We start from the raw sequence: 26,294 nt of genomic DNA on the forward strand, positions 1-26,294 counted from the left end.
GGCATCACCCCACGAGAGCAGAGTCTGCCTGGGGGGGCTGTGCCCTCCCAAAACGAAAAGGAAGCAGAGGGGCTGGTTGTGGCCCCCACCCCGCCTGCTGCAGGAGGAAGGACATGAAACCCACCTGCTGTTTTCACTTTATTTTTCTTTAAAAAAAAAAAAAAAAAAAAAAGAAAAAAAAAAGAGAGAGAGAAAAAAAAGGAGCCAAGTGGCTGCCAGTGCCCCGATCCCTTCTGAGCCCTGAGCCCTTCCAAGCCCTGAGCCCTTCCCAGACCTTGATCCCTTCCAAGCCCTGAGCCCTTCCCAGGCCCTGCTCCCTTCCAAGCCCCCGTGCAGCATGCAGGTGTAACAGAGTTCTGCTTTGTCTTAATACCTGGGTTTTTTCCTCATCTGGTTTATTTTAACACATCACGATGTGTAGGAATCTCTAAATATACCGCAAATATAAACAAAACAAAAAAAAAAAAAGAGGAAAATATATAATATATAACAGTAGTCTAAAACATAAAGTGCACGGCAATGGCTTTGCACGACTCTACACGGCCGGGGGGGCCCGGCAGGGGGGGTCCCACCCCCCGGGCCCCCCATCCCACCTTCCCATCGCAAAATTAAAAACAGAATCAGTGTCTTGATTGGCAAAGAGTGATTGGGGGGCAGCGTCCTGGCAGCCACAAAGTTCAACGTCCAGGTGTCCGGGGGTCCGGGCACGGCCCCGGGGCTGGCGCTGCCGGAGCGGGGGCGCAGGGAGGGAAGGGGGGCCTTGGTTGGTTTCCTCTGGTTTCTTTTTGGATCACAAGCACAGTCCAGTCCCAGGAGAGAGGCAGAGCTGGGGCGAGGAGGGGGGGGCGCAGGCCCGGGCCCGGGGGTGCTGTGGGGAGAACAGAGAGGAGGGGTGAGGGAGGGCAGGGGGGGCCCAGTTTGGGGTGCAGGCTCTGCTCCCGACTGCCAGCAGGTCACACCCTGCACCAGGGCTCCTGCCAGCACCCTGGGAGGGGGGAGAGGGGCCCGGGGTCCCTGTGCTGTCCCTGGAGGGTTGGTGGGGGCTCACACACATCTGGTCCCTCAGCCAGGTGAGCCCAGACCCGCCCTGAAGCCGAGGAGAAAAACCCCAAGGGGAAAATGACACCAAGGAATGTCCTTTACGCCAAGGAGAGGAGCATTCCCTTCCTTCCCATGGACCCTCCCCTTCCAGCAGCATCCTGGAGCCCCCAGGCTGGGAGGGGCGGGAGGAGCAGCAGGTCCAGGGAGCCCGTCCCAGGCTCTGGCTGCACCGACTCCCTGCACAGGTGACTCACTGCCCCCATGAATTAAAGATGGAGCTGCCACGGCCCCTGACAGCTGCAGGGGGAGGATCCAGCTTTTATTTTGGGCTTTTTTCACACCACAAAGCTGGTCGTGATCCAGGAGATAACAGAGCTCAGCCCCAGCAGCGCCGTGACGAGCATGAGGCCGGGGGCGGATGAGGCTGAACATGAGTCACTGCTGGCTCCGTTATGAATGAGGGGTGGGAAGGAGGGGACAGGGCTTGGAGCCGGGGAAGAAGGAGCCGGAAGGAGGGGGGGAAGCAGGGAGGGGAGGGGAAGGGGCTTGGGCAAGCAGTGGCCTGGCCATGGGTGACACAGACACCTCCCGGGCCAGGGGCAGGTCCCATGGGGGCCTCTCTGGGGACACCCCAGTACTCAGCATCCCACTGCAGCCCAGCTCCTCTGTGTTCCCAAAATCCAGGAGGGTGGTGAGGCCAGGAGCGGAGCAGGGGGTGCCAGTGCCAAGGAAAAGGGCTGTCACCACAGCCCAGCAGCAGCCCAGCAGGGCAGAGGGGTCACAACACCCTGCAAGGGGTAATAGAGCAGAGCCAGCCAGGCAGAGCAGGGGTTCCCACTGGGCTCTGCACCCCCCAACACCATGGGTTTGGTGCCAGGGACCCTTCCAGAGGGATGCTCAGGACCCAGACTACAAAACACCCCCAAGCTCCCTCCCGCTGCCCACGGCTGGGGCAGACTCGGGTGTCCCCCCTTCCTCGGGCAGCCCCCCCGGGCCCCCCCGTGGTACCTGGGCAGAGCTCACTGCTGTTTGCAGGTGGAGAGCTTGCGGATCTTGCTGCTGGCAGAGCAGGCCTTGCGGGAGGGGTTGGAGGAGGCGCTGGCCCGGCGCTCGCCCTTGGCCCTGCTGCTCAGCTGCCCCGGCTCCGTCCCGTTCATGCACACGGCCTTGGGCAGCCCCTTGCCACGGCTCTGCCCGTTCTGCCCGGCCTCCTCCTCAGGCACCTGTCCTGCAAGGGAACGGGCACAGTGAGGGGTGGGCAGAGCCTTCCCAGTGCCCGGGAGGGACCTTGTTCCTGCAGAAACCCGAACCTGTTCCTGCGCCCTCAAGGAGCACGGGAGAGGGATCCCCAACAGGGGATGTGCAAGGCTGGGAGCCTGAGGCTGCATCTCCCTCCCTCCTCCCCCCGAGGACTGGTCTGACCCTCGTTCCCCCAGCACACAGCAGCTGGTGGTTCCCAGCACACGGGCACAGCACCACAAGGACAGTGTGTCCCCCCCTCCCTGGGCTGTCTCTGAGCCCCCCTGGACTCCCAGGGACCAGCCCAGCTGCTCTGGGGAGCAGAGGGGGGTGCAGATCCCAGCCCCAGGCACTGACTCTGGGGTGCCCAGGGGCTGGGTGTGTTTGCAGAATGGGGCAGTGCAGCCCCCTCTGGCAGGGCCAGGGCTCGGGTGTGTCACCATCCCTTGAGGGGACACCCCGACAGGGTGGGGGCTTCACATCAGCCCCTCTGCCTCCTCTGCTCCCTGTGACTCAGCAGAGCAGGTGAAGAGCCATTTCCAGAGGCATCTCCCGCTGCCACAGCCGGGGCTCGGGTCACACCCCTCCAGCCAGGGAGTGACGCAGGGATGTGGCCCTGGAGCACCCCGGGTGCTCCCCCAGGATGGGGGTGCAGCCCCAGCCCCACGCTCGGCTCAGGAGAGGCTCTGTCGGGCTCCCCCCCACCGGATCCAGCCGAGGCAATTTCCTTCCAGCAGGAACGTCACGCTCCAGGGCCCTTCAGTTATGACTCAGAGGTCTGAGTGGAAGCGAGGGCTGTAAGATGATTATGTATAATTTTCTTTAAAGGATGCTCAATCCTTTCTCCGCCAAGGCCGGGCGGGACGTCAGCTCCGCTTGCGCCAACCATCACCCCACTGCTCAGAGCTGGGGGGGCTCAGGGGGTGGGACAGACACTTCTGCTCTGGGGGGGCACAGCGGGGGGCCAGCTGGGACCCCTGTGCCTCGACACATCCCCGCTGGCACTGCTGCAGGTCCTCCAGAAACAGGGAGGGAGGGGGGAGTGGATCCTGGGTTACAGGTGCCATCAATTCCCTCTGGATCTGCCCCCATATCCCTTCCAATGGCTCCGAGTGTTGCCACAGCTCCCAGTCACTGGCTTGTGGCACTTACCTGAGTGCTCCTGCCCCGGGAAGGGACAGGGACTGGCTTTGGGCACCCAACCCTGGCACTGCCAGAGCCGGCGGCACTCACTGCGCTCCCAGGGGGGGTCCAACCCAGCACCCCCGAGCAGCACAGCTCCTGGCCAGGCTCACCACAAGGGACTGAGGTGATGGGGGTGCCTCAGCCCCCCGGGGACAGAGGGGGTGCCCTGGGTGTGTGTCAGAGCCTCAGACGTGCGGTGGCAGTGGCTGGCACGGCAGGAGCACGGAGCTCACACCCCACTGTTGATCCCACCCTCACCTGACCCCTCTGGAGGGGTGATGGCTGGAAAGGGCCAAGGGGTCCAAGCTCTAGAAGAGGGGGACACGCTGGCCCCAGAGCCCCCCAAGGGCTCAGGGTAAGCAGCTCACAGGGGTCAGGCTGCAGCAACTCCCCAGAGCTCTGGGTTTTTCCTCCCATCCCTGCATCCCACCAGCACGTCTGCAGAGCCTCAAACAACCCCATTCAGAGCCAAGCTGAACACTTCTTCCCCTCCCTCGGCTGAGCTCGGGCCAAGTCAATTAACATTTCTGACTGGGGAGGGAAAAAAGAATCTATCCAAACAGCTCATTTGTCTTTTGTGTGACTCTTCCCTCCTCCCCTCCTTCCCTGCTTCAAAAGCACAGTCCCGGGAGTCTATTATGGATACCAAGGAGGGAGGTGAATCGTGAGCTAATTTTACCTCCTTCACCAATGACAGTTGCTGACGTTCAAATTAATGAAAATAAGAATTCAGCATGGGCTGAAGTCTTGGCAACTGCTGCTGCCCCCGCGGAAGCCGCTGACCCAGCGCTGCGTCTGCCCGAGCAGCTCCTGCCCACCTCACCCTCACCACGGGCAGGCTAAAAATAAAATAAATAAAGGGAGGGCTGAGAGAGGCACCGGGAACGTGGCTGCTCATCCCTGCCACCCCTCACATTCTTAATGGCTCTGCATCCAGCTCATTCAGGCACCAAAAAAGGTTTCAAAATAACACCACGGAGAGGTTTTGAATCGCTGTTTGTCAGAGCGAGCACGCAGGCACCAGAGCAGCCAGGAACACACCTTCCCGAGCACCAGGCTTGGTTTAAAAAACTCCAGTCCTGGCTGCATTGCCCAGCCTCAGGCTGAAAATCCCAGGAGCAGGTGCTGCAGAACAGGGCTGGGGCAGAGGAGGGGTTAATGTAGGGCAGGAAAGAGCAGAGCTCGGCCTCCAAGCACTGAGCAGGACATTCACACCCCTTCACTGCACACAAGGATCCTGCCTTGGGGCCACAGCCATCCTCTCCTCCATCCTCTCCTCAGCACTTCCCTCGGATGGGATGTTTAACACCAATTGAACCAGGGGCTTGGAACATTTACATCTCCCCACAGAGCTGCATAAATCTTTAAATAACCCTTTAAAAATGAAAGCACTTTCTCAAAGCCCCTTCTTCCTCTGAAGAACACAGGATTTAATGAGGTTCCCTCTTACCCCCCCCAAACCCAGCACCCACCCCCACCTATGAGTCACTCACACTCCTGCTCTTGCTGCCCAGCAGAGCCACAGCTGAACTGATCCCTCATGCACAAGGGGGTTTTAATTTATATCTTAACATGGCATCACTGTTAGAGATACAACACTGAGCAGGCTCAAAGGGATCCTGCAGGAACGCTCGGGTGAAAAAATTCACCTTTATTGCCCCTGCAGCTCCCCCACCTCTGCAAACCACACAGACCCTCCAGAGCTGGGGAGCCCCGGACAGGCCAGGCTGGGACCAGGCCCCTGGTGTGCAGGGGCCACCCCCGTGTGCCATGTACCCTGAACAGAGAGTCACTTCAGGGCTCTGCTCCCAAATAACTCATTCTAGCAAAACTGGCCCTAACAATTAACTGTGCTGAACAGCAGGGTCCAGCAGCAGCTGTTCCTGGGAGAAGGGTGCCCAGCTGGCACAGGGATAATACAGGGAGGGGCATCCTGGTTGATCAAATCAAGGACCAAGGCACCCAGAGCACCAGGGCTCACTCACACCACTCCCTAACCAACAGTCTCCTCCTCTGCTGAAAGGACTATTCAGACCCCGAGGCCTTTCCCAAAAAGCTCTAAACAGGCAAAAAAACCTCCAAAAACCCAAGCACTTCTGCCCTGCCCATTGCAGCATCCTTCTCCCCTACCTGGTACTGTGAAGTCCTGAGTGTAGATGATATCATCTTCAATGTCATACAAGTCCTCGTCCTCCTCCTCGTTGTAGCCATGCAGGTCCTCCAGGTAAGGCACCGCCGTCATGCTCCTCCACCGGTCCTTGCTCTCGGGGCTGGGCGGGATCGGCACCAGCGCCTCGGCCTGAGCGTGCTTCTTCCGGAACCAGCTGCAAGAGCCCAGGGCACAGCTGGGGCAGGGCACCCCGAGACGGCCCATCCCACCCCAGTACTGACAGGGATGTGCTTTGGCAGGCCAGGAGGAACAGCTCTGCCAGGAGCCAGGGCTGGAGTCTGCTGTGGGACACGCTGGGGTGGGACGGGGGGACGGGGAGACAGGCACAGGGGGCAGCTCAGGGCCTGGACAAAGAGCTCAGGAATGTTCTCTCCATCACCAACTCCAACCCAAACTACCTGTAAGTCAAAACACATCAGCAGAGCTGCTGGAGCTCCTGAGTTTTGTTGTCCAAGCAAGCAGGACAGGAGAAACTTCTCCTGTCCTGAAGCTGAGGCTGATCCAGCCCAACAGACACCAATTTGCAGGATCACAGTCAGAGGAGAGGGGCAGTTACTGCAGCAGTTTCCTCTAAAAGCCAGTTTGCACCAAGGCCACAGCAGAAACGTTTCTACTTTATCTTTTTATCCCCCTCTGTCTCAAGGGACTCCTATCACCACCAAAGCCCATCTGGCCAGGAAAGGATATCGGCTCCGAAAGCTGTTCTTAATCAGATCAGGAATCCAGCAGGCTGCTTCCCAGCAGCATCCCAGAGCCAGATGGGATAAACCTCTCAGGTTTTCATCGTACTCCCAGGCAGGGCTCTGACTCCAGACTGTCTCTGGGGTGTCTCCCAGTGCTGCACGTGGGCACCCAAAGTTTCCTGGGAGTGCTGCTGGGGCCTCCATGCTCACAGCAAGCCTCCCAGTGCAGGTGGGAGCAGAGGTTCCTGCAGACCCAGGTACCTCTGACACACCTCTCCAGCCCACACACGCCCGATGGGACATGAGTGATTCCCAGTCCACAGCTGGCATCCAGTAACTCCTGGCCTCCAACCACGGAGGAGGGCCTGAGCCAGCCCAAGAGCTCTCACCAACCTGAGCCATCTGGTTTTTATCACCCCAGTTCCAAATTCCTTTCAGGAAGGCAGGCTGAAGGCACCTCCTGTGCAGAGCTGTAATTATCATTTTGTTCTAGTCTTACACTGCTTTGACAGTCAGCCTGAAAAAAAGTGGGATTCTAACAAAACTATCAGCAAAAGCACGGAGTGAGGAGATAAACAAATGGAAATGCAGCTACTGGGACAAATCAGGCAGGATTCAAGGGAGGGGTGAACTCTTTATCCAGAAACTGCTTCACAATCAGCATCTTTAAACTGTTTTCTCTGCAGTGCTGGAGTTTTGGAGCCAGGCTGCAGCTCTGGGAGTCAGGCAGTGCCTTGTTCGCAGGCAGGAAGCTGGAATTTGTGGAGAGGGACGGGAACTGCTGCAGATCTCAGCTGGTAAGTGTCACCTCTGTCCCCGAAGTGGCACTGCAGGGCTGAGCAAAGCCCACGCCAGCTGCCCGACCAGCAGGGAGGGAGCGGGACCAGCAAAGCTGGACTGTGGCCAAGGGCTCTCCACAGATCCCATGGATGGCTTCCCTGGTGATGTGGGTGGCACACAGCACTCCTGATGGGATCAGTCCACCTCCCTTCCTTGGGACACTGTGCTCACTGAGGAAGTGACTGCCAAGACAGCAAATCCAGCCTGGGCTGATCAGGCCTGGAAGGATCATCAGCACAGGGACAGAGGAACCAACAGCCACCAGCTGGTTTTGCCAGGGGCACTGGGGCTTGAGGGATCCAAACTCAGCACCAGAGACCTCGAGAGAAGGGAATATCCAGGACTAATGAGATCAGAGTGGCTGCTGCTAAGAGGAGAATTTTAAAGGGAAAAAGCCTGGAAGCCTACAGCACCCGGTGTTTTTATTTTGCTGTATTTCAGCTCTGCCTCACTCTTCCCTCCTGTCCTACTTACCAGGAGAGTAAAAATAGGTTTTTATTAGCAGCAGAAACCTGAATCACTGTACTCCAGTCATTATGCTTCCATCCTCCGGGAGGTGATTTCAAACACTTGCATATGCATATATGGTAATGAGGACAGAGAGTGAGAAGAGAAATCCATTGAAGTTCTAAGAAAAATCAAAGACCTCTTGGAAGGAGCCTCGAGCAATTCTGTGCAGAGTAGCGGAGTATTTCCTGGCAAGGATTTTCCAGCAGGGACAGACATCCCACTTTCTGCACTGGTGCTGGAGGTTGTCAGTGAAGATTTGCCTTTCAGCTGAGGACCACTGGCTCCAGCAACACCCTGATCTGCCTCGGGAAGCCACTGGTCACTGCCTGAGCCAGAGAGCAGCAACTCCTGGGCAGAGATGGCGATGAGACAAAGCCCCTCTTCACCCTGCCCTTACCACCAAGGCAAAACACCAGCTGGGTCAGAGCCCTGCTGAGGAGTGCCCTGTCTCACCACTTATTCCCAGTTTCAGGGATGTTTTCTGAGCCAAGTTCACTGGCACACACAGTTACCTGGTGCTTGTGGTGGCTGCTTTAACCCTGAGGGGGAAGAAAAGATTTCTGGTATCTTGGAAGCGCCCCTTGTCCAGAACATCCCCTGGAAGAGGCAGATTCCTCTCTCATCTCTGTTCCAAAGGGCTGGGAGCAGCTAAGAAACATTTCAGGGTGAAGGTAGCAGTAGTAAGAGATTATTTCTTCCTACTCCACAAGCTCATTGAGGCACCTGCAAGCTCAGAAGCCCTGGCCAGCAGTGGCACAAGTGTTAATTGTGATCCTGCCAGGCAGCAGTGGGGCCCAGACAGCTGCTGTCAGCCACGGGGAGATAACACAGCAAGGGTCAAGGGCTGAAGGAAAAGAGGAAGCTGGGTTGCCCAGTGCTTAATGAGCCCGTCTGGTTTGCAGCTCCCAAGCTCAGATCTCCCATCACAAGTCCTCTCTCTGCTCTTTTCAAGTTCTGGCATAAGCAAGGTTAAATGAAGAATCCCTAAGCACAGCTGCAGCTTTTCAGCACTCCCAGCTATCCACTCCCCACTGGGGTCACAAACTCACAGTTTGCTTGGTTTGTACATGGCTGATTCTGTCTGAGACCAGATGCCAAGCTGCAGATCCCTGCCCTGCCAGCCAGGGTCGGGATGAGCCATTCTCCACCTCTCCTGTGATGCCATGCAGGGGCCTCGAGCTCCCTGGGAGCTCACTGTCACCATAAGCAGCAGATAACAGGGGTCCAGTTTAACTCAGCCCCCTCACAGGCAATTGTGGAAGGCACAGGGAAAGGCACCACATGTCTCTCCTTCCCTCAGAAGCAGGCACAGGAGTCCAAGAGCACAGTCAGCACCTGCAAAGGAGCATCCAGTGGCACCACACACAGATTTCCAAGGGGTTCAGTACCCAGGCTGGAGCAGCACAGCATCCCAGAGTGACTCTCCAAACTCCTGCAGAGAGCAGGAGTGCTGGGGAAGGTGGCACAGCAGCCTCCAGGAGGGCAGGAGGAGACCCCAGCCCAGCAGGTTAATTTGCACCTGGGCTAATAAAAGGTGGAAGTGCCTCCCCTCTCGTGCCATGAACTCCTGCAATCGGATCCACAGCTGAACAAATTAAGTGTGACACTTGTGGAGAGGGAAGGGAAGATGGTTGCCTTGGAAACAAGGGACAGAGGTAGAATTCTGCATCCACTTCATCACTTTAAGTGCTGCAGCAGGTCAGTGAATTAGTTACAAAATGCAGTGTATGAGCATGAAGCCCTTCAGCAAAAGCACAGGGCAGAGGGGAGGTGGTGGATAATCCATAAAGGAGCAAGTTGGAACTCCCTGGCTCTTGGCAGCTTTCCCTTCCCAGCCCAGGAGCACCAAATATTCCCAGAGGTGAGCTACGAGCATCAGTTTCCCATTGAACATCATCCCACCCGGATCCTTCCGGGGAGAGCAGGTTTCCAGGCTCTTCCAGTGCTATTCAGGGCTGGGAGAGGTTTAACTCACTTCCATTTACAACTCCAGGTCTGACCTGCACGAACTGGGTTGAGCAGAGCAGCACATCTTGCTTTGTCCTGCTCCAGCAGAAGTGCAGGGACAGGAGTCTGATGCAGAAGTTCTGCTGCAGGAGTGAGGAGGGAGGAAGGCAGCTGGCAGGGATGAAACTCAGCACTCTTCCTCCAGCATTCCTCAGCCAGGGCTGCTGCTTCAGGGGGAAAAGCATTTGGAATAGCTGACAGGAATAATGGGAGGAATGGCAGGATCACCACTGCTGGGCAGTCACAGGAGCCTGGCTGCCTTCCCTGCCTCCTGCAGCTCCACTCTGTGCTCCCTCAGTGCCCCTGAGCCACTGGATTTACCCCTGATCCCACTGCAGGAGCCCTCACACTTCATGGCAGGTGAAGTGGGGGAGGATGGAGCCTGAGCACCAGCTCTGTGGCTGCAGGACACCCGCTCTGTGCTGCTTCCCTTGGACTCCCCTTCCCCCAGGACAGGGGAGCACGGCCCCTTCCCCTCATCCTGACACCAGCCCGGCCCAGCAGCGTTTGGCTCCAAAGCCAAACCCCTGCCTGGGGCCCAGGGGCTGTTCCTGCTGCTCTCAGAGCACTTTGATGATCCTGACTGCCCGTGTGAGCCAGGCCCCAGGAACAGCAGCTCAGAGACATAAAAGGAGACTTCCAGCAGCACGGAAAGACACGGGGTGATTCTGGTTTGAGCCGGGATCCATCCCAGCAGGGCAGCCTGGGCAAGTCTCTTGATGTTTTTCTGTCTAGTTCCTGTGCCTCAGCACACGGTTTTGGGGGAGGAGTGTAGAGAAACCCCAAATCATTAATGACTTACTCCCTCCCCCGCTCCAAAATATAAGGATTCTAGAAATCAAATCTCTTCTTACTAAAATGCTTTCCCAAAACCCTCTGACAATATCCAGTGGCTGCCTGCTGTCCTGACTGCTGCGTTCCATTTACAAAAAAATCAGGGTCAGGTTAAGCATCAGGGCTAAGCTTCTATTTAAAGAAAAGGCAGGAGAACCAAGCTCTGGATTCTTTAGCACAAAAAGGAGCTGGACAGACACATCCAAGGCCCAAGGCTGCAGGCTCTGCTGTGCTTGATGTAATTATTAGATGCCACAGCAGGAGGAAGGAGGCAATTACTAATAGGGGAGAAAAGCCTGTTAAGAAGCACTGGCTAAGCTCACACAAAACTAATAAGAGCCTAAGCCTTCAAAATGCTCCTGGGTTTGCAGGTAGAGCCTTTCCTCAGCCCCTCTCAGTGCTGTGGGATGAGAAGCCTGGGCAGCTGTGCCCATGGAGCACAGGAGCTCCACAGCTGCCCCGTGCCAGAGCCCTGTTCCAGTTTCTCTGGCTTTCTAGCTACAGGCAGGGTCTCTGGAGACACCTCTGTGCTTCCAGCTGGGCAACACTGACACAGAAACTCACTGCCACAGGGGAGGAGGATAAAATGGAGTACCCGGGCTTGGGGAACCAGCTCAAACACCCAGCAGTGACCCAGGAGGACCCAGGGCGGTGCCCAAGCTCAGGGGCAGCCTCTGCACCCACAGGAAAGAAAGTGCTTTTAGTGCTTTTCTCAAGGCTATTAAGGAGTCGGTCTGGCTGTTTAATTAACTGCCTGGGCAGCTCTATAAGCCCTGCTCCCCCAGCCCTGCTCCCCTGGCCCCTCTGCTCCCTGTCAGAGCACCCTGGGTCTCCCAGGTTCTGGCTGTGGCTCCTCGGACACCTCCCAGGGACCATCCCCTGACAACAGCCCATGGCTACAGTGGCCAGGCTTTTCCAGAGACACAACGGGAAAGCAGCACTGTTCCTGCAGCAGGGAGTGGGCTCAGCACCATCCCAGATCACATCCCTGCTCTTCCATGGCTCCCAAAAGGGCCTGGGCAGGCTCACAGACAGCGCCTGTGCCGAGCAGCTGCGGTCCAGAGGCTGCTCTGCCTGTCCTCAGAAGCACTTCCCATTCCAAGAGGAGATAAACTGATGCAGCCTCCGCAGCAAAGCATCCTCATGATGCTTTTTGTTCTTGTACTTTTATCCGCCCAGGAAATCTCTGCTCAGAGCCAGCGTGTTCAAACAGATCCTCAAAAAAAGCCTCAGCGATAACGGGGCATTTCCCCCCCGACTATGGCACGGAAAACGGGGGAGGATACGGGGGAGGGAACACTGGGATATTAAAGAGAAAGAAAAAAACCAAACCTTCCTATTGTCCTGAAACGCTTCTCCACATATTGATTCCACATGGAGCAGATACCAGGGGGGATTTCTGCCCCCAGACTGGCCAGAACTAACACCCGTTACTGAGCGGCCCTACTCCAATAACCCAGCTCTAAGGATCCCCTGTTCTGCTCCATTAGTACTTGCTGGCCTCTGGAAAAAATTATCCAGAACCCTTAATCATCCAGAAGCAGGCACACCACAAACAGACTTCCAACATATTCCTTATTTACCGGTCAGCAGTTCCACTGCTTTACCGGATGCTCTAATAGGAGGAAAAAAGCCAAGTGGAGGTTGCCAGAGCCCCAGCAGAGCTGGAGGAAGGAGACTGAGTGACTTCCATGTGTCTGCTGTCAAAAGGAAACAGGAGGTGAGAGCAGGAGCACAGGTACACGAGCAGGAAGGGAATAACACTCACTTGTGCTGCCTTATCTGCTGTATTGAGAACCTCTTGGCTGGGTCGTATTCCAGCATCCCTGAAAAGAAGCAGAAAAGGCCAGGTGTGATCACGGGCACTCTCAGCTGAGCCAAGGCCAGGGAGCACAAAGCTCTGCCCTCCCTCCCCACCTCCCTGCCAGCCATGCTGTGCCCAGTCCTGGCAGCTCCAGGCAGGATCTGCTGCATCGGGCATGGGAAGCTCAGCACAAAATCCCAACCCCATCACTGACCACCCGAGCCAGTTTGTCCCTCAGGTTCCCACCTACAAAGCAGATCCAGCCCTTCCCTCCCTCCTGGTGCAGGGACTGAGGCTCCTCCAGCCCTGGATCACAGGTCCAACCCTGTCTCCAGGCAAAGAGCATCAAGACTTTGCATTTCACAGATAATTCCATTGAACTTTCTCCATGGAAGAGCCAAAGCCTCAGGCACAGCATATGTCCAGTTGCTCAGTGTCCCAGATACTCCAGTCTAGTGGAATTATATTCTGAGATACAGTCAGATAGAACCTACTGCCCATCCTTGTGCCCTGGCCAGGCCTGGATTTCTGGGGTCATCTGAGGGAACTGGGTGGGGGTGAAGAAAAGCAGCTCATCCACATTTTCTCTGGGAGAGAGGGAGATGGATTCCTTAAACAGCCTCCCAGGGTGCCCACTCTGCCCCACTGCCTTTCAGAAGCTTCACAGCTCAACAGAAGGGAAGGAGCAAATTTTGCCATATTCTTCAGAAATGAGCCAATGGGACCACAGGAGCCTCATCCAGCAGCATCCAAGATATTCTCCAGTGAAAGTTCCAGGAACATATTGACTGTCAAACAGGAGTTTGGAAAGTCAGGACTGGAGCAAACAGTGCAGAGGGCTGGGGAGAGCCAGGGTAAGGACAGAGAGAGAACACAGGGATGGGAGATACATCTGGATGGACACTTGGGAAGGGGGGTCTGGGAAGAGACATCCTAGTTCAAGCAGGAAGCTGCAAGGGCCTTTTGCAGGTTAGATTCTGCAATTCAAAGGTCATGGAAGAGATAAATCACCAGAGCATGTGTGGTAACCAAAGCTGCTCCAGGATATCTTCCCTGTCAGGCCGTTCTCACCACACCCCTGACAGTAACATGGGCAAAGAGGGGGGACAGGACAGGGCAGTGAGGGAGGGCTGAAGTTATGTTCCCCCCCAGAACCCCAAATACAATTTGCCCTGGCAATTTGGGCAGGTTTATCTGTGCTGGTGACAGCACTGAGAGCTTTAAGGCAGATGGGATCACTACTGACCCACATGACAGCACGTGAAGTGGGTCAAAGAAACACGGAAGGAGCTCTCCAGGTTAGAGGTCAGGTGCATGCCAGGCCCCTGGCTCAGGAACTTGAGGCACTGGAGTCCTCAGAGTTTTGGATTGTTTGGATTGGGTCTGGAATGTCCCAACATCCCCCCACGCAACCTGTTCCAGAGCTCAGCCCTGGCAGCAAAGGAGTTTTCTCACGTTCAGATGGAATTTCTCCTCACCTCAAGTTCAGAGGAAAAAAAAAATCCTGCACCTAATTAAAGGACCTATTAATAAGATGATCAGACAGCAGTTTCACAGCTGAGCTGCCCAAATCAGTTGGCTTTTTTTTTTTTTTTAAAGAAATAGGACTGCAAAGAGCTCTTACATGAACTTTAGGGGACAAGAGCAAGTACTGGCTGGGTTCTCTTATTAATGTCATCAGAAACAGGGAACTCAGGGCACCACCTACTCCCCCAATTTATTTATTTAAAGACCACATTTCAAGGTGTTTTTGAAATTTAAGGCATCTACCAGATGAAACCGGTACAAGCAGAGGAAGAATTTTAAAGTCAATGATTAAAAGAGGCCCAGGAGCAGCAGTTAGAAACAGCCACAGCACAGGGAGCTGTTGCTCTCGAGCCATTAAAAAGGCAGGAAGAAAATAACTGACGAAAAAGAGTATTTACTTGAGTGAAAAACGACCCCACTCGGGGCAAGGTTTGAAAGACAATGGAAAGGCTCCTCGCTGGAAATGTGCACTCGTACATTCAGCTCTGAGTCAGCCGTGGCAGCTCCGTGGCTCAGGCCCTGCACTGAGGAGAGGCTCCGTCAAGACAAAACATCATGTTCTATTCACCAGGCCAGTCATCCCGCAGCTCTGCCATTTAGGGTAAAGCCTTCCCTGGAGTTTATCTGCGCAGGGCTGGGACAGGCTGTGCCAGGGCGATGCCTCCGGAGGCCCAGCTCCAAGCCCTGCTCCTCGGGATTCCCGGAGGAGTCGCTGTGCCCATACATGGGCTACCACAGAGCCACTGGGGCTGCTAAACCCTCCGAGGTCACCGAGCCCCCCTGTGCCCAGTGCCCACCTTGTCACCCAGCCCAGAGCACTGAGGGCCACCTCCAGTCATTCCTGGGACACCTCCAGGGATGGGGACTCCAAACCTCCCTGGGCAGCCCCTTCCAATGCTTGACTACCCTTTCCATGAGGAAATTATTCCTGAAATGTAAAGTGCCCTCATCGAGGGCATATCAGATACTAAACTGACAAGAACAGACACCACACAGTCGTACCCACGTGGAGGTACCATGCCCACTGCAGCACCTCCACAGCCTCAAACCCCTCTCCAGTCATGGGAAGTGGCAGTCCAGGGACTGGAGAGCACAGATCTGCCCTCAGACCCTCACAGCCCCCAGCCCACACATTCCATGATCCCGGACAGGCACAGCACTACAGCCTGGGCCAGACTTCTTGGAATTCAGAACACAGCACAGCCTCAGGTACGGGACTGGAGAAGCAGGAAGAGATCCAGCAGCAAGGTTAATGAACTCACCCTGGATTTCCCTTCAGCCTCCAAGTTGGATCAACATTTAAACAAGCACTATAAAAGCAGTGTGAGGCCAATCTGTAAATGGAGACAGGACTTTCTCCCTCTCCCTCACCCTGCACACACTCAGCCGGGTGTTCCGGCCACAAACTCCCTCTGCAGGCAAATCCCGGGCCTTTGATCCAGCACAGGCCTCTGGATGGGCACAAACACCCTCCTGCCACCTCCAGGGGCTCCTGCCATGGCACAGTTAAAGCATCCCACTGTCACCAGGACACATATCCTCTCACTGTCCTGCCAAGGAAAGGTCACGGCAGCGAGGAAACAAACTGCTACGGAACCAACCACCATGTCCCAGGTCACAGGGCCTGGAAATCAATTCAGATGCTGATTAATGCAGAGCTGCAGCCTCAGAGCTTCCTCTTCCAGTAAAAGTCTATTACCAGGAGGAGGAAAGCTGACCTTGTGCATTTTTCTGGTCCAGAAGCAAAGTGCACACAGTTGATAAGCCATAGGCAGATGCTGCCAGAAGAACCTTAAGGCTATTTATAAACTCTTCCACTCTGACACATCTCTCCTGACTGCACACACACAGAGCTGCACCAGCCCTTCTCCTTTCCATCCCTGAAGAGTATAAATAAAGCTTCATCCCTGATTAGGGAGACAAAACGAGGAGCAGCATCCCAACTAATCTGTGGGATATACTGTCATGCGAGTCTCTTCACAAGCCAAATACCACAGAAGCTTTAAGTCCTCTAAACTCTGCTCTTCTGGAAAGGGGAACAAAGATAAAAAAAAGCTCGAGGGGAAGAAAAAGTAAAGAAACACTACAAAAGTGGTCAATGGAGGAACAGGAAAACCTTAAAAAGTGTGTTTGTGTTTTCTTCACAGCCCTACAGGGCCTGTGGTCGGCACAGCCCCCGCAGACAGAGGAAATGAGCACTTAGCAGCACTGAATTCTGCCTCACACCAGACCCAGACCAAGCACTCGAAGCCCTGCAAGGGCTTTTAGAGCCTTTCAAAGCAACACAAAGGCAACATGAAACCTCCAGTGAGCCAGAGCTGAGCTGGGGGTGTCTGCTGCTCACACAACCACAGCCACCAGCCACTGACAGTCTCCAACCTGCAGGCACTGGATTCAGCTCCTGCTCTCTGCAGGAGGAGCAGGCACTGACCAGGAAACACAGACCTTCTGGAGGAAAAGCAGGAACTAAATAAAGCACCCAGGTTTGTCACCATGGCTACCCAGAGCCACCACTGCACAGCTCAGCCCTGGGCCTCGGCAGGTGCTGGGGAGCTGGGGCAATCCCACCCAGGATTCATCCACCTCGAGGCCACTGGGCAGTCTGACCACTGGAAAACGTGTGTCACACCAAGCAAAGAGGAGTATCAGGAGGTTTTGCCAGCTTTTACAATGTACCACATGCATATGGCAAGAAGAGAGGTGGGAGAGTGTTCTCAAGTGGGTGGGAGGAGAGGAAAAGGGATCCTTAGGGCTTCCCACATCCACCTCCTCCCAGACAAGCTCCTCTCCCCACCAAACCCACCCAACTGGCACTTCTGTGGTGCCCAAGTACAGGAGGGATGCAAAGAGCCAGCCAGCAGCAAGGATGAAGGAGATTCAGGCTGTAAGACATGGACAGAGGGCACCAGGTACAAGGCTCCTCCATGTAAAACCAGGCAGAGGGAAGAGCAGGAAATTCTGACTCCAGATCTTACGCAGGGGTGGAAAGAGAAGTAAAAAGGGAGTTATTGTGCTAATGAAGCACAAGACTTTAAGCTGTCAATGTGCTCAGCACAGGAAAAAGAGAAAACTGCCACGCTCCTTTTCCCTGGGGGAAGCACTAAGTGCAGCTGAAAGGCTGATCAGAAACCTCCAAGGAGTTCTGCTGGATGCTTCAGGAGAGCGGCAGCTGCTCCAGCCGGACCGGAGGATTTACTCCATTTGGGCACTTCCCAGCTCAGAAACAGGCTGTGTTCAGTCAGCAGCCACAGAGCAAAGGCCACAGGGAGCTCAGGACACCGTTCCCTGGGGCAGGCAGCTCTGGCAGGAAGCACATCAGGCAGTGCCTGGCCGTGAGCAGCGGGCTCAGCGGAGCAGTCGGATCCCGGCTGTGCCGAGCGCAGTTGGAAGCGCTGCCTTATGTAATGCCTTGGGAGAGCTGCTAAAGCTGGCTAATGCCTTTGGAAGCACATGGAAATGACTGATTTCATCGCTGGCACGGGGCCAGGGAAGCTAAAATAGCCTCTGAGGGGGCCTGCGGGGGGTCTGGCACCTCCTCGGTGCCGGGGTCCAGGGAGCCCCGGCAGCGGCGCTGGAAGAGCTCGGACTGACAGCACCACCTGCCGCCGGCACGGCCGGCACCGAGCCAGGAGCCTGCATGGAGTGTGTGTGAGCCTGTGTCCCTGCACCGAGCCAGGAGCCCTGCATGGAGCCTGTGTGAGCCTGTGTCCCTGCACAGAGCCAGGAGCCCTGCACAGAGCCTGTGTGAGTCTGTGTCCCTGCCCCAAGCCAGGAGCCCTGCATGGAGCCTGTATCCCTGCACCGAGTCTGTGTCCCTGCACCGAGCTTGTGTCCCTGCACCCAGCCTGTGCCCCTGCACCCAGCCTGTGCCCCTGCACCCAGCCAGTGTCCCTGCACCCAGCCAGTGTCCCTGCACCCAGCCAGTGTCCCTGCACCCAGCCTGTGCCCCTGCACCCAGCCTGTGCCCCTGCACCCAGCCTGTGCCCCTGCACCCAGCCTGTGTCCCTGCACCCAGCCTGTGCCCCTGCACCCAGCCTGTGCCCCTGCACCCAGCCTGTGCCCCTGCACCCAGCCTGTGCCCCTGCACCAAGCCAGGAGCCCTGCACCCAGCCTGTGTCTGCCCCGAGCAGGAGCCCTGCACCCAGCCTGTGTCCCTGCCCCAAGCTGAGAGCCTGTGTCCCCACAGAACTGACACGCTGCCAGGAGGGAGGGACTCGGTGCCCCCAGCCCCTCAGCTCCCCCACTCAGCACAAGGACCAGGAAATCCAATGTGAAACAAGACAAACCTTCCATATCTGGGGGCTGATCTCTCAATAAAAAGAGCTGTAAAAGGCAAGGAGAGGACGAGCCCGTGCTGGGGGCTGGGCAGCACGGCTGCACTTGGCTGCCCCAGTGCCAAGGGGGCAGTAGCAATGCTGGTCAGGCTCTCCCATGGGTTGGAATCACATCCCCTCTGCTGCCAAAGGGGCTCTCCAGCCTGCCTGCCGGGTACAAAACTGCTGCTCTGAGTGACCACTCAGCTTTCACAGGTGGAGACTCTTCAGCACTAAACCTCAAACTGCTGCAATAAGGGACAGTAAGAAAAAAACCAAGAAAAACCTCAACCTTCTCCCCAGAAAGTGCTATTCTGGGTCCTACCCCAGCCCTGCTGTGAAAGTGAAACCTGTCACTTTGCTCCAATATCCTGAATCTGGGGGGAAGGAGGACAAATGGGACTGAGACAAATAAGTCCAGAGCAGAGGCTGATGAGGAAGGACAGCAGACCCCGAGTACTCAGTGTTTCACTTCAGGGAAAGCCTGGACAAGGCATCTGAGTGTTCTCACTGGCAAAACCTGCATCAATGCTACAATGCCACTTTAAATTTAAATTTCACTTTGTCCTTAGGTGTAAAAGCTTCTCAGAGCACAACATAATGCAAGAACCAAGGACTGCAAGAGCCATGCAGGGGTTAGTGGATCTCAGGAAAACACCAGTGCTGAAGATCCTTCAGAGGCTGTAAGCACAACCTCCCTGTCCAACAGGATCCTGCATCTCCACAGGACACTTGGAAGGAAGCTCTGCCTGGCACTGTGCAAGCTGAGCAGTTGTTGCATCTATAAATGTCACCCTTCTGGAGCCACCTGGGAGACTCACCTCTCAATAAGTCCGAGAGTGGAGGACCACAATCCTCTGGAATTGTGTAGTCGCCTTTCCCGATGTTTTCAAATAATTTATAGATATTATCCCCTTCAAAAGGGTACAGACCCGTTGTGATGTTGTATCTGTGGAGGCAGAAGGAGAAGCTGGATAAGAAGCAGCACACAGGTACTCATTTCTTACATGGCTATGTAAACCAAAAGGAGCCAAGAGGGAACCAAAAGAGGAATATTTGACAGTATGTGGAATGCCTCTTTAAACTTAGCCTTCCTTCATCACAGCTCTTCATTCACACAAGCCAAAACCACCAGGACACCTCCCTGACAGCTGGGACAGCAGAAACTTTAAAATAAATACTTGTGGTTTCTGTTGTTGCAGCAGCTGTGCCTCTGGGTGCTGAGCAACAGCTGCAGAGTCACTCACAGAGAGAAAAGATGACCTTCTGCAGAATAACAGGTACTTGGGGGAGCATAAACGCCCCCAGGAGGGACCACCACTCCCCTCCCTGCTCCCCCAACACACAAGAGCAGCAGTGACAGCCCAGGACTGAGCTCCCTGGGGTGTTGTTTGTTCTCCAGTTCCTGGGGCTCTGGGCACTCACAGCGTCACCCCCGCGGACCAGATGTCGACTTTAAAGCCTGAAAAGGTGTCGAGGCCATTGGCAATCTCGGGGGGCTGGAATGCTGGCGACCCTTGGCTCGTCCTGCACGTGTCGTCCTCCGCAAACGGATGCAGTGCCTGCAGGAGAGACCAGGGTCAGACTTCCAAGGAAAACAAACTGAGCCTTGGAAAAGTTCCACCTGGGAAACAAAAGGGGAAAACTCCTCTACTGAACATCTACAGATGATGAGAACGTGCCACCACAGCAACCACACACCCCAGCGACAAGCCCTGCACCTCTCCCACCCGGGACAGACTCCATACAAAAACCAGGGTGAGGTTATGTAGCTTATCCCCATTTGCCCCCACTTTTGGGCTCGTCCAAGATTGATGTCTTCCCCTCTGTGCTTCCTGAGTGGAGGTTTCATGCTGTTACCAACAAAAGTGCTTTGCCAATTGCAATAAATATTCAGAGTCACTCAGAGCGCTCTGCGAGCGCAACAGAACAAAAGCCTAAAAGCACAATAAATCAATGACACCACAGAGGTGACCTCAATCCAGAATGTCCCACTGCTGCACTTCTCACATACCTCTGCTACGCCTAAATCGGATATTTTTAGTGTCCCATTGGTTGTTAGCAGGAGGTTCCCCGGTTTGATATCCTTGTGGACAATCCCTTGGCTGTGCAAGTATTCTAAGCCATCTATAAGCTGACAAAAGTACCTGCAGAGAGAGGCAGAGGGAAAAATCAAACACTTCTAGCCAGGAGAAAGGAGCTTTTTGCTGTGCTCACGGTCAGAGGCTCTGGGCTGTCACCAGCACTGCAGCACAGCCTGGCAGCAGGCAAGTGTTTCATCTCATAATACCCAGAAATAGTATTAGTGTGCCTGAATTTCACTTAGGCTGTCTGTAATCCCAGAGATCTCTTAAACAAAATGAAAATACGACCAGAAAATGATGCAGTTGCCACAAGTTTGCTGCTCTGCCCTGGTTTGATCATGACTATCTTCTGTTCCCAGAATTTTCAGGTCTCTTTGCTTGCAGAGTGAAAGGGGCTCCAGCTTATCCTGTCTGCTAACTAACCAGGCTAAGAGATCATGCTGGATATTGCCAATCCCTAATCCATCCCAAGGCCTTTAATCTCTCTTCTGATGCTGAACTGTGGCCTGGCCTCCATTTAGGCAGGGCAGGAGATTCCCCCCTTTGCACCCCTGGGCACTGCAGGAGGACGAGGGCCAGGAAGGGCTGTTGGGCAGCTCAGGGGGTTAAACAAAAGCACCAGAAAGATCAACAGAAACATGGTCTTCCTTCCCAAAAATCTAAGGACAATCCCTGCCACCACTTCAAGAGCTTTTCACTTTTTGCATGGGTGTAAAAGATTAAATCACTGTACAAAGCCAGGTTTGCTTTCATGTGCAGCCTGAGCAGAGCTCTCCAGCTCAAGAGAGCACAGTGGTGAGAGGAACCAAACTTACCCGTGAGCCTGAAACACTGGAAACCTCTTTTCTGGGACACTGTCCAGCATCTCCTGCATCCCACACACACAGTACTCCATCACCATATACGTGAAGGCAGAGTTAAGGAAGCTCCAAGGCTGAACACCCCTCAGGAGGTGCTGTGTGAGGGCAAAGCCCCGTCCCAGAGAGCCAAAGCCCGAGGGGCTGCACTCCCCAGCTGCTGAGGGACCTTCCTCCAGCTCCCACAGGAGGGGGAGGCACCCACGAGAAAACCCTTCTGGAATGACCCACTGCAGCTCCAGCATCAGGCCTGGGACAGGACAGGAACTCCACAGGAGCCAAACTGGAGACCTCACAGGAATGACAGAAACAGGGAAATACCCTGAAGTGGCTTTGGGGTCCCTTTCAACCCAAAGCAGTCTCTGATTCTATGACAAACACAGCTGAAGCCTGCAATGCACTTCCACCAGCAACAGGGCACTCAGGTGGGAACAGAATCCTTCCCTCCACAGCCCCAATTTCCAGTGTCACCAGCACTGGGAGGAGCAAACTCAGAGAGTGGAGGAGCAGATACAGACAAAAATGGCAAAGTCAACCTGTACTTGCAAGGAGAAAGTACTGAAAAACAACATGTTCTTCGTGGACCAGCACTGCTTGGAGGGTCCAGCCAGGAACGTCCCCAGAGAGACCCCATTTCCCAGTGACAGTTCTGGGTTGTCATCACCTGGTTCCGACACACGATGTCTCTCTCGGGCTCCTTTTCCCCTCGCTGCCTCCTCCCTTCTCCCTAATTAAAGGCATCTCTCTCTCCCGGTAATTGACTCGCTGTCCCCCCTGTCTGCCGAGGCCACGGGCACAAGCAGAAGTTGTCACACTGCTTTATCCTAATGATCTGGTGGCAGAGCGTTTGATCTAATTAACGCACACAATTAAATTACCCCTTTTCTGGAGTGCTCTAATAAGGCAGTATTTAGAAAACACTGCCAAATATAAAAGCAACCATTTATAACATGTGTTACAACAGACCAGCTCCAGGAACTTCCACGCTGGTTCCAGGCAAAGTGCTCTCAGCGTGGCACAGTCACCCCATATCCAGTAAGGTGAGGCATAAAACTGCCTCAACCAGTGTGCCTGGGAATTTGTGTTCCTGGGGAAAGTCTCCCAGCAGGCAGGATGGTTAATACCAGTGGAAGCAATTTAATTGCAAAAATTCAAGCTTAAGAAGCATCCAAAAGGACCTTCCCAAAAAGCAGAACTGCAGCAGGGAGCAGTGGGAATTCAAACCTGATTAAGAGCCCTGTAAAGAAAGGATATATTTTCTGCTTCTCCTCGTTGTACAACACATCGACCAGCTGGATGACGTTTTTGTGCCGTAACCGCCGCAGGAGCTGGATTTCCCTGCAGGAAGAGACAAGGAAAAAAGGCATGTTTAAAAAGCTAATTTCCCACTCCATTTCTCCCAAAATCTAGCCCATACTTAACTCGACTGAATGGTTCAGAGACCTGAATCCTCTGTTTGTGGGGAATAACCTAAACCAGCACAAACACCTTCCCTTGGCTCGGGGAACGGCCCCTCGTGTGTCAGCCCCTGTCAGCTGGTCTGATCTTTGTCTCCTGGGATTTTGCACCTGCCCCAAACCACATTTTAGTCTCTTTTGCATTAAACTCAGCCTGTGAAATCCCACTGGCTGCCAGCTGAGGAGAAACAGGCGGATCAGGACAGTCAGGTCAGGGTGGTTCTGTCGGTGTCTGGCACTGCAGGTCCTGCTGCCGCTCCACGCTGAGCTGTGCTAAACTCCACAGAAACTTGTGCTAAACTCCACAAACTCTCCTTCCCACCTCCCTTCCTGTGCCATTTGGCGAGTGCTTTGAGCAGTGTGGTCACACTTCATCAGCTCCAGCTCTCGGAAGCAGCACTACAAGGCATTCCAAGCACAGCTTTGGAAGTGAGAGCCCCAGGCCAAAGCCAGCCCAAAGCCCCTCACCATTCCCAGCTCCAACAAGCTGGGTCAGCACAAAGCCTGGCTGGTGCCTCACGTCTGAGTAACAACCAGGAACTGCTCCTTGGAAAGGCTCCTCCAACACAGGAGTGCAAGGAGAATCCTTCAGGATCTTTTAAGGATACCTGAGCAGTAGGAATCACTTCACTAACAAAGTTTAGCCCAGGGACTCTTCCTTTCTCAACTCTGGATTTAAAAAGGCCACTGAGAGCTGAGCAGAGACCCAGGAACCACGGGACAGCTCCCCAGTGTTCAGTGGGCACAGCAGACAGGTCTAATTATAGGAACGACCAAAGGGCTGAAGTGGATTAAACCAGCACAAGAACTGCAGCCAGTGCTTGTGTGGGGTGAGGAGATCCTGCAGCACAGGGGGAGAGGGATCCAGCTGGGATGCTGGGAGGGAGGAGAGCACACACACTCAAACACAACTGCTTTAAGGCAAAGCAGGCTGCCAATATCAGGGACACATTTAAAATCCTGATCCCAACAGCTCATTCCCTGCAATACAGCTCAGAAGCACAAACACTAAATCCTTCCACCTTCAACAGACTGAAAAAATATCTCATATTTCTGCAATGATTTCCCCCCCCAGAGGACTTTATGAACCTATCCAAAATGCCAGGGCAGTGCCCCCCCCTCTGGGGCAGAGGCCAAGCAGCCCTTTTCCCAGAGGAAAGATTACTTCTATTTTTAGCTGCTCTTGCACTCTGGAATGCCTGAGGAGCAGGGACAGCCAGCCAGTCACCTCCGATCCCATTTTGCTTTGCAAACCCCATGAACAGGGAACTCACCTCCTCACAACGGGCCTAAAGTTGGTTTTTTTCCCCAAAATTAACACCAAAACCCCAGCCCAGCCCACTGCAAGTGTGTGACCAGACAGACTGCCAGAGGGCAGGGCCTGCTTCCAAGTGCAACCTCCTCGGAAGAAGACCAGGAGGGAAAAGACCTTCTAACTGGAGCTCTGTCAGATCCATTAAGCTCATCCTGGTAGATTAAGACTTATCCCCTGCAATGTACCTGCTCTGGCAAATAACTGGGGACTGTAGCTGCTCAGAACTGTATATAGCAAAGCTGCCTACTTGCTCCATTGCCACACCATTCTGGAAGTTGCCAAGGACAGCCTGGAAAGAAGTTCCTGGACATCTCCACCAAGATCCAGCGTTCTTCCTACAGCTTGTTCCTGGTCTCACAGCCATTCCTGCTTAAATAAAACCCAGCCACACAGCCAAAAGATTCACTCCCTTCCTTTGCTTCACGAGGTTCCTCCAATAAGGCCCTAAAAGCTTAAGAGCAGGCCCCTGCCTCAGGACTGGACGGGAGGACCTTGGTGCTGCTTTTTCTCTTTCCTAGTCCCAGGGCTCTGTCCATATTCCTGCAGGGATGCCTGGCATTCCAGGCTCTATATCCACCACAACACAGCTCCCTGTGCTCTTCCATGGATTACAGCTCCCAGGGTTTCAGGGAACAGCCAAGCACACACTCAGCCCAGCAGAGGATCCCCCTGAGCCAGGCGGCTCCGAAGGGCCCCATGTCCGGGGAGGAGGGACAGGGATCAGGAGCAGCAGCTGCAGCCCCACCTGAGCCCACACCTCTGGGGCTTCCAGCAAGTCCGTGCCCAGCAGAGCTGTCCCTGCTGGGAGGTTCCAGCTGGGTTCCTGCAGACCCCAGGAACAAACTGCCACAGCACCGTGGAGGGAGCAGGGATTCCAACCGGAGCAGTGCCGAGGTGGTGAGTACAGCACAGGGCACTTGGGATCCCCAGAGCCCCAAACATTAATTAACGTGTGAGGTTATTAGCGTGTGGCGTTATTAAACCTCTGCTGCTGCACACACAGCCTGCCAAGTTTGCCTTCCTCTTCTCAGCAATCCCACTAAACTCCTGTTCTGCAGGGATCAGCCCCAGCACTGTCTGCCTGACTGAGCCACCTCACTTCACCTAAAGCAGCTGAAGAGAAACGAAGATTCCCTCAGTGGATTTAAGGAAACGTGTGTCCTACAAGTTTAAACCCTCAACATCCTCCCCAGGACTAGGAGATCCCTTCAGGACTCATTTTTTCCGGGGCAAAACTGGAGTATTCTAGGGTAGAGAAAAATCATTCAATTTGATCTAAGTCCCAAACACATTTTAGTCATAATTTCTGGGTCTCCAGAACATCAGGAGACAGGGCTGGGACAGGGGGCTGCACGTGTGGGATGAGGCTTTGGTCTGGGATATGAGCAGGGAGTGACCCACAGAGTGACCCAGGGATGGCATTGATGTCCCAACTCCAGCCCCACATCTGCAGGTGCCCAAGGCCTGGCTCAGACCTGCCCAGTCCTCCACAGCTCTGTGAGGGAGCAGTGGCACAAGCCCACCACAGTAACTCAGTCACCTCTGTCCAACAACCCAAGTTTCACAGCTTTCACTTCCTGAGCTGAAGGGTCTGACAAGCTCAGAGTGCCGCAGGCCCAGGGGCCCAAAAATACAAGAGTTTGCCTTAAAATTCCCCACTGAAGCAGTAGATAAAGATCACAAATGGGTGGGCAGAGAGGAAAGCACGAGGGGACAGAAACAGGAACTTGAACTAAAGTCAGCCCTGGGTACAAGACAACACCTAAAATCTGCCTTGGTGTTCTGGAGCAGGTGGGGCTGAGCCAGAAAACATCCACAGCAAACCAGGGAGGGGCTTGGCTAGTCTGCTTAATAACCCCCTTAATGACCCCCCTGACACTCACAGCCCCGCTCTGGGCATGAATAAAACTTCCACGGAGTTCACCTCAGGACACAGGAGCGTTCCCATGGCTCAGAGCAGGGAACTCTCCTGGTGTGGGCAAGTTCTTTTTATCTAATTTACATGAAAAGTTTCCCCAAGGAGGAAGCGATCTCCCTGTTCCTCAGTGGCAGCTCTGGATGTGCCCATGGAGGGACGGGGGCACTCAGCCTCCACCAGAAAAACAAGAAACATTTTATTACACATTAACGAAGTTCGCTCTGATCCTGAACCTGAGCCAGGAAGGGAGGGACAGGGAGGTCCCGGCCTTGGGATGTGACTGTTCGCAGCCAAGGCTGTCAAGGAAGGTTGGAAGGCAAAGTGAGAGCTCCCTGACAGCAGTGCTGGGACAGGATGTGAAATATCCCACAGCTGAACTGGGAAACTCAACCCTGGGTGAGAGACAGACACGGGGCTCTGCCAGGGCAGGGCTCACCCTCAGCTGAGCGGCACAGGAGGCTCCTGGAGCTCTCACAGCCCTCCCTCCCAGCCCAGATAAACCCTGGCCGG

General features: G+C 54.8%; 1 protein-coding gene across 2 annotated transcripts in view; it reads right to left on the reverse strand.

Annotated features, from left to right (window-relative positions):
* Positions 1 to 158: 158 nt before the first annotated feature.
* Positions 159 to 26,294, reverse strand: part of STK11 (serine/threonine kinase 11) — a 28,299-nt gene continuing 2,163 nt past the window's right edge. For both annotated transcript variants that reach the window (XM_064637620.1, XM_064637619.1), the window contains 9 exons: positions 22,349 to 22,432; positions 21,053 to 21,142; positions 20,168 to 20,300; positions 19,579 to 19,715; positions 18,975 to 19,102; positions 12,278 to 12,335; positions 5,596 to 5,789; positions 2,050 to 2,269; positions 159 to 868 (listed from right to left, as the gene is read on the reverse strand). In XM_064637620.1, coding sequence (XP_064493690.1) covers positions 2,061 to 2,269; positions 5,596 to 5,789; positions 12,278 to 12,335; positions 18,975 to 19,102; positions 19,579 to 19,715; positions 20,168 to 20,300; positions 21,053 to 21,142; positions 22,349 to 22,432 — 1,033 coding nt within the window. In that variant the 3' untranslated portion in view covers positions 159 to 868; positions 2,050 to 2,060. The remainder of the gene's footprint in view (positions 869 to 2,049; positions 2,270 to 5,595; positions 5,790 to 12,277; positions 12,336 to 18,974; positions 19,103 to 19,578; positions 19,716 to 20,167; positions 20,301 to 21,052; positions 21,143 to 22,348; positions 22,433 to 26,294) is intronic.

This window comes from Pseudopipra pipra, chromosome 27, assembly GCF_036250125.1.
Source record: "Pseudopipra pipra isolate bDixPip1 chromosome 27, bDixPip1.hap1, whole genome shotgun sequence".
In the NCBI taxonomy this organism is placed as follows: Eukaryota; Metazoa; Chordata; class Aves; order Passeriformes; family Pipridae; genus Pseudopipra; species Pseudopipra pipra.